Source organism: Pagrus pagrus, assembly GCF_965226575.1.
Source record: "Pagrus pagrus genome assembly, chromosome: 22".
Classification (NCBI taxonomy): Eukaryota; Metazoa; Chordata; class Actinopteri; order Spariformes; family Sparidae; genus Pagrus; species Pagrus pagrus.
In genome coordinates this window covers 5,706,783-5,721,491 of record NC_140204.1, presented here as the reverse complement: position 1 = coordinate 5,721,491, position 14,709 = coordinate 5,706,783, and the positions used below count along the sequence as shown (strand labels likewise).

General features: G+C 43.1%; 1 protein-coding gene across 3 annotated transcripts; it reads right to left on the bottom strand.

The window, feature by feature from the left end:
- Window positions 1-5,612: 5,612 nt before the first annotated feature.
- On the bottom strand, window positions 5,613-12,784 carry ccnb3 (cyclin B3). 3 transcript variants are annotated; one of them, XM_084343570.1, is made up of 13 exons: window positions 12,625-12,784; window positions 12,265-12,399; window positions 11,985-12,068; window positions 10,095-10,151; window positions 9,133-9,245; window positions 8,868-9,045; window positions 8,686-8,784; window positions 8,476-8,568; window positions 8,135-8,272; window positions 7,878-8,033; window positions 7,622-7,771; window positions 6,361-6,491; window positions 5,613-6,272 (listed from the first exon to the last, which is right to left on the bottom strand). In XM_084343570.1, exons 2-13 carry the CDS (start codon window positions 12,346-12,348, stop codon window positions 6,203-6,205), a joined length of 1,353 nt encoding a protein of 450 aa, XP_084199696.1. In that variant the 5' UTR covers window positions 12,349-12,399; window positions 12,625-12,784; the 3' UTR covers window positions 5,613-6,202. The 3 variants fall into 3 exon arrangements, with proteins under 3 accessions (XP_084199696.1, XP_084199695.1, XP_084199697.1); XM_084343569.1 differs by having other exon boundaries at window positions 12,265-12,404; window positions 12,625-12,783; XM_084343571.1 differs by lacking the exon at window positions 10,095-10,151 and having other exon boundaries at window positions 12,265-12,404; window positions 12,625-12,783.
- Window positions 12,785-14,709: the final 1,925 nt, after the last annotated feature.

Here is a 14,709-nt window from a genome sequence, read left to right as displayed (position 1 = left end):
AACAAAGTCAGCTCAGGACGGAACAAGCTTAATGCAGTTCGATCTGCTATATACGTACATATTGACTCCCGAGTCCCAACATTAAAGGAGCACTCAACAGATTTAGCATCAAACTCCAAAAACAATGTCAGATGCATGATGAATATTTTTAGGAAAGAAAGCAGCAGACCCCGAGATATTCGCTTTTTTTTTTATTCCACGCATTCTTCTTCCTTGTCGAATCCCGCCTACATTACCCAAAATGCATCAGATAGTTATGTTGGAGATTCTGGTGTGTTATGCTAGTAGCAGCTAATGTAGCATCGAGCCAGATTGATTCCTTTAAAGGAACAGCATCCAGCTCAACAGGTGTAATCCAAGTCTCTCTTGAAATCACGTTATTTACCCCCACAGGGGGCGACAATTTCAGAAGAGTGTGTGCAAACGTTATTAGCCTAGCAGCTGAAGAGAGGATTTAGCTTCAGTTCGGGATATACTTCAGTTGTTAAGGAGAATGCTGCAACGCTGTTTTGCTATGAAGCTCCGGAAATGTTTTGTGGACTATGAAACTTTGCCTGACTTTTCTCTGACATAAAAAAATAACTGAAAATGTGAAAAAAAAAAAGGCTCCTTGCAGCTCCTCCAGCATAATCCAAGTCTTCAGAAGCCCCAAGACCCCAAATCGATTTGAAAAGACGTTTATTACACCCCTTTTGTAAGACCGAATCCTCCCTCTAGCTGCTACGCTAATAGAGTTTGCACGCAGCCCGCTGAAATTGGTGTAAATAACATCCTTTCAAATACATTTTGGGACTTTGTGGCTTTTGGAGACTGTATGAGGCCATTTTATGTTATTTATACATCCCCAGCTACTTCAGTTGTTTAGAAGAATGCTGCAACGCTGTTTTGCTGTAAAGCTCCAGAAATGTTTTGTGGACTATGAAACTTGGACTTTCCATCAGCATGAGGATGAGTAGATAATGACTGGAGTTTCAATTTTGGGTGAAATGTTCCTTTTTAAAGTTAGGGTTCGGGTTATCAATAATCAATAAAAGGCAAACTTTTGATGGGGTTTGTAAAATCCTCCCTTATTTCAGAGGGAGAATCGATTTTAGCCGTTAATCATCTACACCTGGTTGTGGCCGGTTTTGCTTCGTGGCAGCAGTTGAGGTGCAATCAGGGACGAAACTGCAGCCCAGCAGCTCCATCTCGATCAACTTGCGGCCAAGTCTCCCTCTAATTGGCAGAGCTACTCGCTATTTATAAACAGATGTGTCTCAAAGGTCTTTACAGATTAAGAGTCCGTCCAGATCTAACTAATCAATCACCATATTAAAGAAGCAGGTCTTTGACTGGCCAAATTAAGAGACGGACTCCACACAGAGCATGTAGATGAAACAACAGGAAGTCAGTTGGCAGAGACAGATGAAGACGATCCACTCTATAGGCCAAAATCAACCTGGAACACAGAATCCAGTTCTCCATGTAGCTGGGAGAAGCTTTGATAATGATATAAGCCATTATGAGATTTTAATCACTGTGAATCGTCTCTTTTCGTGGCATTTTTCAAGCTGGCTCCTTCATCAGCCATCAGAAATGACCATCAGCGGGCCAAACATCCAATCTATGTGACTCTGAGCATATCTGAGTAGTGGTTGTGATTGTGAAACCAGGTTGTGATGCTGCGAGCTGAAGGGGGGAATGTATCCGGAGCCAGGCGAACTCATGACTCCGCATGCAGTTTTGACGTTTGAATTATAACGGTCGCTGATCTTAGCTCCATTCAGATATCTGTGGCGTCGAGTAACAGTCGTAAGCCTCCAAACTGCGTCGCAGAGACTTTAAAAAGTCATCCAAGACTTCATGTGACTGTGGATGAAAAAAAGGAAAAATTGAAAATCCCCCAAAAACCGAAAAATCCCTTTATACTCCGGCTCAGAAGTCTTGAACAGCAGCTGCACCTCAGAAGTGAGAACTAAAGGCTGCAGAGCTGCCAGCTCCCTCTGATTGTGCAAAGCTAACAGAGTGAAGGCCCGTTTCCCAAACCCTCCATTGATCAATAGCTCATATGCGGTTTGGCAGCGGCAGTTTAGATGCGTATCTGCCCGGCCGAATGGGCATTATCTCCACCAGCGAACTTTAATCAGCCCGAGTTATTGGAATGTGTGGCTCCGAGTGAAACTGGGGGGATGAAAGCACACACACACACACATGCATGCACGGTGCGGCCAATCAATCACTTTAATTGATTGAGTGAATAACAGATGAAGAATGGGCTCCGAAGTCTCCAGGCACAGATTCAGCAGCGGTAGTGTTTGTGCAGGATGATGGCCAGTGAATTGAATTGGCAGGGATCCATACACTAAACACAGTGTGTGTGTGTGAGAGTGTGTATTTAATGTGCGAACAGCGAGCGTAGGACTAAAGGTTGAAACAGACGGCCTCCAGCCAGGACACATTTGGACGCACTGGACCACTAAACACTTCGGCCGATGGATGACGTGTTCTGCGAGTCGTGGCACTGCTTCCTAGCAGGATAAAATGGCAGCCTGGTCACAAACTTTCTCCTATTACAACTAAAATGTGTTTCTGAAATCATTTGGGGCAAGAAATAGAAAATGCAAACAGTTATATATATGAATATAGTCTTCATTATGTGTTGAAAAGTACCTGAATCAAAAAAGTTGAGAGACTTCTGAGTTTATTGACGTCAACTTCTAACCTGATTTTCCAAATGGTTTGTTTCATGGAACCATCTGGGACGTCGTCTGCAGAAACTAGCAAACAGTCTTCGTTATATTTAAATTCTTCCTTATATATTAAAAAGTTTCTTAATCAATAAAGTTGAAGGCTTATTATTTGGCTGACGAAGAGTCCTGAGAATATTGACATCGACTTCTAACCTGACGTGCCAGATGGTTAGTCACAAAGCACCATCTGGGAAGGTGCCGTTAAAAGCTGCTGGGGAAAAAGAGCAGGCGCTTTCAAAAACTACTACGTTTTCGGCTACCAGTCGATCCTCAAAGGAAGCAGATTGGTTCAACCACTGTGGTTCAGTCACGAGTGCGTAGCTTGAAGCCTTGCAAGATGGATTCACGAGGTCGCACGATCACGCGATCTTACGAATCCATCTCACTCTCAAGGTAACTGAGTTTCGTGAGCTCAGTGGACTTGTTTGCATTAAGGTTGAGTCGTGTTTAATCAACTTTCTTACAAATTGGACCTTTTTAAAGCAGCCTATTCTCAGAGTAAGGTGTTTTGCCTTTCCTCTAGCCACCTGTGGTTACCCTTAATTCAACAATCTGTTTCTGTAATGGACTTCAAAAGGAAAATGCACTTAGGGTTAGAGACATCGTCCTTGATCCATATGGTCGCTGATTTGATGAAAATCTGTGCAGGTAAAATGAGGAAATCCGTCGACTAAACCATCTTTCCTCCGTCACTTCCATCAAGACGTTCTTTGAAGGAGGCACTTCTAGAATAACTACCATCGCCAGAAGAACTTATTCATTTTAAATCATCAGCATTCAAGGACAAGAGGCACGTTGCCTCTCGAGTTATGAAGTGAGAAATCAGTCATTCGGAGGCATCGGGACGCTGTGGCACACGGATCAAGACCTGCTGTTTGACGAATGGAAGAATTTGCTCCTGGCTGGACACTAAGACATGACTGCTGATTGCAGTACCATTAAAGTGCCAAGTTTACTGTTGAAAGTCGGTTTGGAAAATGTAATAAAAAGCACTAACTGAAGCAGAGAGAGATAAGACAGGTTGAGGGGAACATTAGACATCCTAGCTGCCTGTGGTGGCCTGTTAAAGGGAAGCCAACATGGTACTTAGGATGTCTATAAGTGTGTAACAAGAGAAAGTTCTCGAAAGGTTCCTCTTGTCACGGTCAACAGTGAAACTTTCAGCTCAGAACAAGTGTCCCAGTTTCGTCTGAGGACACAAAATCCATTTCCACACCTCTGGACCTATCTCACATTCTGTCACTTACAGCCACTGCGGGTTACTGTAGAGGCGAGGCACAAAAAGGAGGGGATTTCAGAATCGGAGCTGTCATCGGGTCAACATATTGATCGGTACAAATCTCTAAAGACCTGATGGTAGCCAGCCAAGTGCTACAGTGCTGATCATCTGAGGATTTTAGAGGGGGGAAGCCTCGTGAGACAGACGGATCATAGAAACTACTTCCAAGCCCGACACTTCAATGTTGAAGAACTGTAAATATTCATTAAAGGTAGACAATTCTGGAGAAAGATGGTTGATTGTTGAGTCATCAAATGCCATCGCTGCAGGACGAATTGTGTGTGTGGAAGTCATCACAAGTCCTGAAAATTTCACGTCTCTAGCTCTTTTTGTTTCAGAGTTATGATATTGAGTTTCACCCCTGTTTTCTTGCCTCACTCTGTCAATTTTGGTGTTTTTTGGAACGTTTTCCTCTCAAACAGCAGAAAGCACCATGCAAATGTTGGCTGTTTTGTGGTTTTTGGGCAGAACTTCGGCTTTCATGCCAAAAAAACCCACTAAAGTTACAGTGCAAGATTAAACCACTGAAAAAGTGGTGAAACTTGATATCATAACTCTAAAATAAAAAGAGCTAGAGGCTTGAAATGTTCAGGACTTGTGACGAATCTTGTGCCACGCACATACAAACAAACATAAAAAGGACCTTTTTCTAGCAGAAGTTATGCCCAAAAACCACCAAAAATGACAATATTAGAATAAGGCAAGAATATAACTTGTTTTAATATTGTTTCACAATGCAGTGAGCCTCGTCTTCTCACTCTTGTTCGTTCTGTTGTTTCAAATGTGAACTACCGAGAGGGGAAAAAAAGGGCACAATGCCGTCATAACCACAGAGGGATGTCCGTTTAAATCCTTCAGGAAGTACAACTGATGGCCCAGTTTTACCCTAAAGATGGCCTTCAGCAGCCACATTCATCATCGTGTAATACTTGGAATATAATCAGTTTTGTTGGAGGGAACACTATGGATTTGAGAGTTATTGCACCACTCTCCTTGAGACATACATCAGGATATAAAAGTCGACGAAAGCTTGAACAAAAGGTATGAAATATCGAGCTGATAACCACAAGATATCGCTGCAAGGAAACCTAGTTTGTACAGAGTATTTTTAGAAACAAGCTATGATGAGGACCTGGGGAAAAAAACAACAAAAAACTCACTCTGGGAATGACACACATGAAGTACGGGCCTGGGAACATTAATCTATCCACAGCAGTGATCTTAAAACTGCAGTCCAACAATGCGAGTGTCTAACCAGTGTTGGTCAGATAATATTTTAAGTCCAACTACCTTTTCAGAGGTCAAGAGCAACCGTTCAATGCCGAGCTAGACAAAGTTATACTGGGTTATAGAATCAACCGTAGTCCAATATGCCTGTTGAACTAATAGGACTCTAATAAGAGCTTCAAGAGAAACTGACCTTATCCCATAAATACTTAAATCTGGCCTCAGAAGCAGCAGGCAGCCACTGCAGTGAAGCTTGGAGGAGCATGATGCACCACTGACCTCTGGTGGCGTGAACATGTAACTACAGGTGCAGTCAAAAATCATGTTTACAGACGCATCCAGACGTAGATACATGATTAAATGACCCAAATGACCACTCAGTTTATGAAACATCTTTATTTTAAGAGTACGCATGACAGCCATTTAAAAATAGCACAGAATCATCCGGTCGTCTTTTATACAAATAATTAGCATATTGATATTAACATGATAAAAAACAACTGTACAACGTATCAAAATAGACACATTCATACCGGCTAATGTCAGCAATATATGAGAAACCTATAAAACGTGTGTGCTGGTGCATAATTCATCAGTAAGAGTAAGCATTTACACATTTTAACTCCCTATTAGCTCCGAACTTTTAAATTAAAACAGAGGCTTACGGATTACTAATGAATTAACTCTTATCTTCTTATAAAATGAATGCCAAACAAGGTGTACCCAAATGTAACACTACAACAGTCATTATTATCAACAACCACAACATAATAAACTGGCAAACTTCTTGACAACAAATGCCAACATTAAAACTCTTTTCCATCACAAACTGGAATTAAAGATTTATTTCCAAAAATCACATAAAAGAGACTAGACTGCATGTATAAATATTAGACATATTAACAGTTATATACAGGTGTGAGGGAAATGTTTAATATTTTCCCTCTGTTTGGACTGGCAGGACGTCTCACTGAGATAAAGTGTTCTCCAAGACGTCGATGTTGACCAACGGCAGGGTCGCGACTTCGAAAAACACCCTGAAAGAAATAAAAGAATCGATTAAGATTCTGAACTGTGAACTACATCGACCACTTCAGTACGTTAAAAAGGTGAAATGAGACTTACTTGTGTGCGTATTTGTTTCTGACGGCTCTCAGTTTGTCGTCAGGAGGAGCTAGTAGCATCGTGTAGAGTTTTCTGACGACGGGCGCCAAATCTGACGTCTGGTAGCCGGAGTGGAACTGCAGGATGGGACTCTGCAGCACGAGAGAAAGAGGGACGTTCAACAAGATCCTTCAATAACGCCATACAAGATTCATCACTAGGGTTTCTTTACTCCAACGGTTCAGCTTTCAGTGCGCTGCAGAAACATTACCATTTCTAAATTGCTAAAAATCTGCACAGGAGCTCATTCTGGAGTCGGCCCACGCACGAAAATAAAATTACCCACCAGGCCTTTAACCACTGCTGTAATGATAACTCAGACATACACAACAATTTACATTTAAATTGAAAGGAGGAGGACTGCGGTGTGGCTCTTCATGCAGGAAGGAGAACTCAGCCCAGCGAGGGGCAGTTCAGATCCAAACTAATGAGCTGAAACACCAAAGTGGCAAAATAACACAAGATAACCAACTGATCTACATATGTACTGTTCTTGAGTATTTCCATTTTCTGCTCATCGTAGCACATTTTGACATTTGTTTATTTTATCAGCAATCCGACGGAAAATCAGTGACACAGATTATCTTCCTGCCCCGAGTCTCTACACTCGGCAACCAAAATTATCTACGTGGATGAGCGGCGCTCCGAATAAGAGAACGCATGTGTTTTATATTTCCGTGTGAACCGTCCCTTTTAAGTCCATCTTGTTCCAGGAGCCAAGTGAACTGGAACAAGATGCACTTAAAAGGAGAGTAAACAAATGGCCTTTTTTATAAATGATGTCATCACCAGAACAAAGTCGCCGAGTAAAAAAGGTCCCTCCGCTTTGTGTTTGCACCACATTGAAATAACTAAAAGCAATTGATAAATTAGAACAGGGCGACTATCTGGTTGAAAATAGCCATGATAGTGTGTCTTTGTTCGCAAGAAAAACATTCCTGCTGCACAACTGGGCCTTTGATTCACTGTTGGTGGGAACGGCTTAAAGACAAACACCTGGCCGACATAAAAGACCTTCTGTTGTTTAATAAGCTGCAATATGGCAAGTTATTTGCTGACATTTGACATGGCTATTCGTTTTGACGTCGAGAACCAGATGCGCCAAAGTCAACAGATCGAAAACTAAAGTACAAAAGTGACAAAAACAAGAAAGAAAAGAAGAGAGAAAAAGGAGAAAGTAAACCGAAAGAAGATGTGTGTTTGTTGTGTTCAGTGGACGCACCCATCCTCCCAGGTCTTTGGTGACCAGCGCCATCAGCAGGCAGGCTGAGGCCAGCAGCGAGCCCCTCACCGACACCAGCTCCATCTCCATGAGACTCATCTCGCAGTAGTACCGGGCCAGCGTCAGCGTGTCCATGCCCGCGCTCACACACTGCAGAGACATACACAGCAAAACACTCAGGAGGCTGAAGACCACAAGCGCTACCATCACATCCCGACAGACACACAGCTCTAAACTGACACACTCAGACACACACCTTGGCGTAGCGTCTGAGGAAGCGGTAGGGGATGGGGATGTTGATGTCGAATCGCAGCGTCTGCAGGATGCCGGCCTCCAGGGAGATGAGCTCCTCCCTCTTGTACGCGTCGTCGCAAATGTAAAGGAAGTCGTCGACACAAGGCGGACTGCGCTCCTGCAGGGTCGTCAAAATACAACATGAGATATGAACTATAATCCTCCCTCCTCTGCGGCTTTAGGTTAAGGTTAATTTAATTTTATCATGTGCGTCCTTGCCTCAAATTTGGAGGCTATGAGCATGGCGGTGGAGCCGACGAGCTGCAGCATCTCCCTGTGGACCGGAGTCACGGCCAGGTAGTGGTCGGCCATCTTGACGGCCAGGTACAGGGTCTCGTGGTACAGCTCGAAGTTCTCCTGAACAGAACACAAACAAACAGAAGAAAGAATTAAAAAACTGGAGCGGCTGTGATTTCTTTCTGGCATCCAACTGAGCAGCAAGTGTCCTTTTGATTTGTTGTAATTACATGATTCATAATTTAAAATGATTTTAACCTCCTGGAGTTTTAATTAGCAATGATTTTTAAATAAGACACACACAGGCAACCAGGAAAACTCACCTGTACTTCGACCAGCCAGTCAATCAGGATCGCCCTCATCTCAGGGTTGAGGCTGGGCTGCTTGGACATGTAGTTACAGAGGACGAACTTTTCCTGAAGACAATAAAAAAACAGAAAAGAGACAATGTTATTATTCATTTTTTGATATTTTAATAACCACAAATCCTACAAACACGGTTTAAATTCCTTCTAGGCTTTGGTTCAGCTCACCTCTCTCTGTTTGAGGTAGTCAAAGATGTCCTTTGCGTACTCGGGACACATGTAACAGTCCTCAGAGTTGTCAGAGTCGATGTCAAACTCCTCTGGGATCTGAAAGGATGGAGAGAAGATTAGTAAATAATGGGAGAAAGAAGGTCAGAATCATCTTTTAGGGGTGTATAAAGTTTCCTTACAGCTTGTTTCTGGAGGTGTGCTGGCACTTCACGGACAGCAGGGGGAGCAGCAGCTTCCAGCTCTTCTACTGGAGCTGCCACATCCTTCTGCGCCTCCTCTTCCCTCTCCTCCTCCTCCTCCTCTGCTTCTGGCTTTTCTTTTTCAGCAGTCGTCACCTCTGGGCTCACAGATGTAGACCTGCAGAGGGAGAGAGGCTGCCAATTAAAAAACTGAGGAGAAACAGTAAGGGTTTAACGGTGAAAAGGAAAACAAGATTATATTTACTTTTTCAGGTTGGCTTGATTCTTCGCCGGCACTGAGGTGGAGCTGGCTTTCTTCGCCTGCTTCTTCGAGCCATCCTTCTTCCTCCCTGGAAGGCTGATGTGAACCTTATGAGCCTGTGAATGAAGATTAAGATTAGTATTACACTCTACAAAAGGTAGAAAATAAAGATTTGGGACAGTATCATCATTCATAAGTGATGTCAAAAACTACAAAACTCGTGTCTAAGAGCTGGAAAAATCACAGTTTTGGTGTCGACCCATCACAGACTCGAACCTCTCCGTCGCCTTGTTAGTTTCACAGGTTCAGTGAAGAGTTACAAACACGGTGCTCGTTTCACACCCAGGTGAGGAAGCAGAGTACACATTCACACCACAGTGGAGAGCCCAGCTACACCCTCAGGTGGTGAGTGCTTACACACAGCACACAGCTTATATGTCCATTTATTTCTGTCCATTGAGGCCTTTGAATTAGCGTTCAACTGTGTATGGACAGAAATATTCCCATACATGAAGAGTGGAGCTACCGTGATTAGTCCATTAATCGACTAGTTGATTGAAATAAAATCAAGTGCCGATTAGTTTAAGGATCAATTAATCATTTCAGTCCTTTTTCAAGCAAACATTTGTTGGTTCCGGCTTCTTAAATGTTCGTATTTGCTGCTCATCTTTGTTATTTGTGACTTTTATGGACAAACGTTGGACTGGAAGCAATATGAAGACGTCACTGTGGACTGAATGATTAATTGAAAATGAAAACAATCATTAGTTTGAGGTGGGATTAGACCGAGGCTTTCAATTTTGATCCTCAATCACAACCCAGATTGGCACACTGCAGACATCAGTGCCGTTTTTCTGTGATGATGTGTCATTACGCTGACGTGTCAGGTGTGTTAAAGTTGCCCCGTGCTTCACTCACGGTGACCACCACCACCTCCACCACAGTGTTACAGTAATCCGACTTACTGTCCCGAAGCTGGTGTCGCTTTCCGGCCGACAGTCTGACAGACACAGAGCGACCGCCTGCCGTCAAAGACAAAACAACACGCTGTGGGAGATGATCCAGAGCTCAACAGGACCCATTCTGCTTTCAGACAGCAGCTAGTGAAACCGGCCTGATGTTCTTACTCTTGGATAATAACTCAGACGTGAAGAGTTTATGAGGAGAAACTAAATTAGATGCTACAGAGGATTTGTGTTGTTAAAAGCTCTTCAGCAGGCTGATAGATCTGAAGTTACAACTTTTATTGAAGTACTTTGCCGTCCTTCTGTCTCCGTTTGGAAGTAGCTGTTTTTAGGCTAAAAGACATCGTAAATACTTTGTGTTGAATCAACACACGTAGAGACAATCTGTCCGCCGCTTCTCGTGGTCGTTGAGTCATGAGAAGAGTTATTTTCCCCTAGTTTATACGAACCTGAGGATACCTCACAGCTCTGATAACATTTCTTTGTGTTAAAACTTTGCCTCCTCTCTGAACCTCTGTGGAGCATGTGTTGCAAATTGCAATTGCATTGCATTCCTCTAGAAGTGTAAAAGACTATCCACATCAGCGACCACATGTCTGGCTCTCTAGTCGTTTCTTTCTTCTTTGCGTTTATTGGCAGCTCGCTAACCAAATCGGGTCATTACACAACCTACTGTACTAGAACGTGTAGTTGGCTCAGATTACCGTCTCTAATTTCACTGGTCAATGTCGTGCATCATGCTTTTTTTTTTTTTTTTAAATCAGACATTTTACTACGAGGTGTGCTTCAGCGGGGTATGATTGCTCATGCATGAGCACAAGCACGTGTGTGCAGCGTGGACATGAAGTATAGTAAATGCAGGAATGTGAGAGGGCGGTCTGCGACCAAAACAACACAGAATAAGCCACAAAAAGTGGTGTCACCTGTGTTGTTCTCCATTGTGCTGCGACTGTGCTACGTTACTAGCTACCAAAGCAATACTATAATGTTTTGGTTGTTTGTCACTAGTTTTATGTAAGTTAATAAACATAACTAAAGTACTAAACTTGAATTTAACATTCTCAATTTGAAATAAAACTTTTTGAAAGTATTTTTATGTGGAAAAGAAATAATTTCCTCTAAAAACAAGGGAGTCGTTTTTGATTATTCACACGACTCTGTTGAGTTGTCTATTTTTGTAATTGGATAATGGATAATGGATATTTTGTGTATTTTAAAAAAAAACAGCTTTTGACGACTGAGGATCGACCGGTGCGTAGAAGAAGACCGAGGTCTGACAAAATCAGGAAAGAAACTCCTGCACGCCGTCCGCTTCACTCGCGATTACGTTTTTATCCCCAGTGTATTTAAAAAAAAAACACAGAAATGTGAAATAAACACAAAAAAACAAGGTGAAACAAGGTTACTGACGTCTCTCGTACGTTGAGCAAGAGATCCAAGTCTGAATCAATTCTCTGTGCGTGGCCGTGGTTTAAGCATTGACAAATGTTTTTAGGAGATCACAGGAGACGCATTGTTAATGTGATCAAACTCAGACCTTTTACTGGGAATCAGATGTCGAGAAAACTAAGCCAGACTCTAAAAGCAAACATTGGCGTCGTCATTAGCCAGAAAAGCCTATTTTATAACTAAATCAGAAGGAAGCCAGGCAGCTGTTGTGTAACTGACTGCAAGGAAACAATGCAAAAAGACATCGAGACTTAAAAAGAGGGAACTCAAACAATCCCTCTCAGGAGAAAGATATCACCATGAAGCCAGACGACATGAAGGACGGATATTAAAACGAGCCGATGTCAAACCTTGAATCCAGCTGCTTCATCCAACAGGTTTATTCAGTCTTTGCTGCTGAGTTTCAGCTGCCAAAACAAAACCCCGTGAGACAGGACTTACATTAGTGATGTCGATGAAGGCAGTCCTCTTCTTGGGGGCTCCATGAGGAGGGGAGGAGGACCTCTTCACCTGAGGGCCTTCCTCCTGCAACACAAACACAGGACAAACACACAAAAATCACTCACACATCATGCAGACTGATGGAGGAGAGGATGCTGATGCTTCAGCCCTGTTCATGTCATGCACTTGGAGGAATAGCTGCAGCAGTGCCTGCTTTGTTTACAGCCTCTCCCCGAGGAGAAAGCTGGCTGTTTAACCCAGAGATGCACGTTTCTTTTACCTGGTTCTCGGTGGTGGCTGCAGTCAGTTTGGGGATCTTGCTCCCGGTGGTGGTTGTGGGTTTCTTCCCCCTCGCTACAGGCATGGCTAGCTCCTTTATCCTCCCCAAAACAAGCTGTAGAGGCTGCACTGTGACCTGCTCTGGATATGAAATACACAGAAAATGGCGGGCCGGGTTTAAAAAACAAAATGTGGCGGCGTTCAGCAGTTGTTTTATACACTTTTAGCTAGCGTTAGCTGCGAAACAGAGTAAGCTAGCTAGCTAAACACGACTTTACGTTATGCACCTTCGTGCCTGCTGGGCGGGGTTTCCTCTCCAACCGTAAGAAACATCAAGCTAAAAACTCAAGTTTTATCTCACCGTGGTGTGTAATTCCTTCTGGTTTCGCTCGGTCTCTCGGTTCAGGGACGAGAAGCAGCTCAGGGGGCTCGTTTAGCGGTTGTAAATAGTCCAGGGTCGCTGTGTTGCTTCGCGGACGAGAGCTCAAACAAAAGTGTTGCAGCTGCGGATCCAAATCTGCTGCGCCTGCTGCTCATTGGCTGGAATTTGAGCCGGCGGACCAATCAGGGAGTCGCTAGGGATGCGGTTTGCTAAGGAGCGTTGGTTTCAGTGTAGCGGCTCCGCCCGGTGCGACGGTGCAGAAAATATCGTTAACTAAAGCCTTAAAAAAAAAATTATATATAATACAGTTAATACAGTATATTCTTAATGTTGTTTTATTATAAATTCGAGTGTTATATTTAAGTTAAACTGAATTAATTGTACATTTTAAGGGAATCTCCGCCCACCCGGTTTCCTTTTAATGAAATCCAACGAACCCCAGAGGAGGCGCATGTAGGATTTTTAAACTCTCACGCAGCCAATAGCAGCTCGTTGTGGCTGTATTGATGTTTTCCTCCTGACCAGCAGCCACAGTCTCAACTGATGTGGATTATTTCAAGACGGCATGAGGCAAAATATATACACGTGACAGAGATTACGTGCGTTAGTGCGCATGAGCAAACACAAATAAACTGTCAAACAAGTCCTTCATACATGAATCCATAGTGTTTTCATGCTTTTTCTGTCCTTGTTTACATATTTCTGTATGTCTATTTGCTATTTGTGCATAATTTTATTCACTGAATGCAACAATTATATAATATGCATGATATTTATTTTATTATGCATGAACCGCTTTGTCACAACAACGACCTCTGGGCTGAATATAGCCATATGTCTACCTTATATTACATTCAAGGTGCTGTATTGTAGGCAACAGGAGTCTAACTTACTGGAGAGGAGTTGCAGGCTTTTAAACTCTGTGTGGGAGTGTCCTTACGAAGTCGGTTTCACTTGTGGGTCGTTGAGTTAACCAGCCTTTGTGTCAATTGCTAGGGCTAGGTGGGAAGGCCGGGTAAGTCAACAAGTGGCCCGAACGACTCTGAAAGTCAGAGCTCATACGTGTCCTTAACAACTCTGTGAGGACACTCCCACACAGAGTTTTAAAAGCCTACTTGAGATCCATGCATTATTCCATGAGAAATGGATAAAACTGTCGAAAACGTTCCTGGATCTGTTCCTTTATCTGGATCTGCACCAAAAGTCTATTCTGGGCTGAGACCCATCCAAGTTTCTTGGAAATCTGTTCTTAAGTTTTAATATAATCCTGCTGACAAACCAACCAACAAACAACCAGAAACAGGTGAACACATGAGCTCAGTGTCTGAACTTATGATATCTCACGACCCTCATAACACCTCATTTCATACATTCTCTCATTCACTCACTCATACTGACATTGTGATTTCAATAAAAGTCCATGAGACATAATGAGCGTGTGTCAAATCCAGATTTTCTCCTACATGTTCAAATCTTTTCGACGCGCTTGTGTAATGCAGGTCTTGCGTGTCATCATTTCCCCTCAGGCAGCGTAAAAAAAACAAAACTGAACTGACCCTTTAAATCTATTCAAATGCTCACGTTGAGCAATGAGCTCACTGACACACAGATAAGTATTTCCTGAACTGGAGCAGAGTGGAGCGCAGTGGGCCTACTGGGGCCCACAACACACAGTAACCGCAGTAACAGTTTGGATAACAGAGGACCGTAAAATCAATTCTGCGCACCCGGAGGGCAGGTTCTGGAGCGGACAGCGGGGGAAGCTGGCAGCGAACATCCATCCAGCTGCCATTAGTTTGGGGAGCGTCATCTCTCATTCTTGGGAATAGACGCCATAAAGTGTATCTCGTTAAAAGAGGAAAATCTTGAATCTTCGATGTCATCTCTGAATACGCCCTCTGGATTAGATATTGTGAAACACCGAAATGAACAAATATCCTCTTGTTCAATTAAATAAAAACAAGTCCCTGGGCTTGGACCATTTCAACAGTCGCCCCCACGTTCGCTTTATTTGAACAGGATACTCTAACGTCGAGGCCGCCAGTTCATGCAGAGCGATCTGGC

Bases quoted from the DNA above. Each gene is read 5' to 3' on its own strand.
- ccnb3 (XM_084343570.1), bottom strand. From the start codon at position 12,348: ATGCCTGTAGCGAGGGGGAAGAAACCCACAACCACCACCGGGAGCAAG. The intron at 10,152-11,984 runs GTAAGTCCTGTC...CTTTGACGGCAG, and splicing joins CCTTCATCGACATCACTAAT to GCGGTCGCTCTGTGTCTGTC. The intron at 6,273-6,360 runs GTAAGTCTCATT...TATTTCTTTCAG, and splicing joins AGAAACAAATACGCACACAA to GGTGTTTTTCGAAGTCGCGA.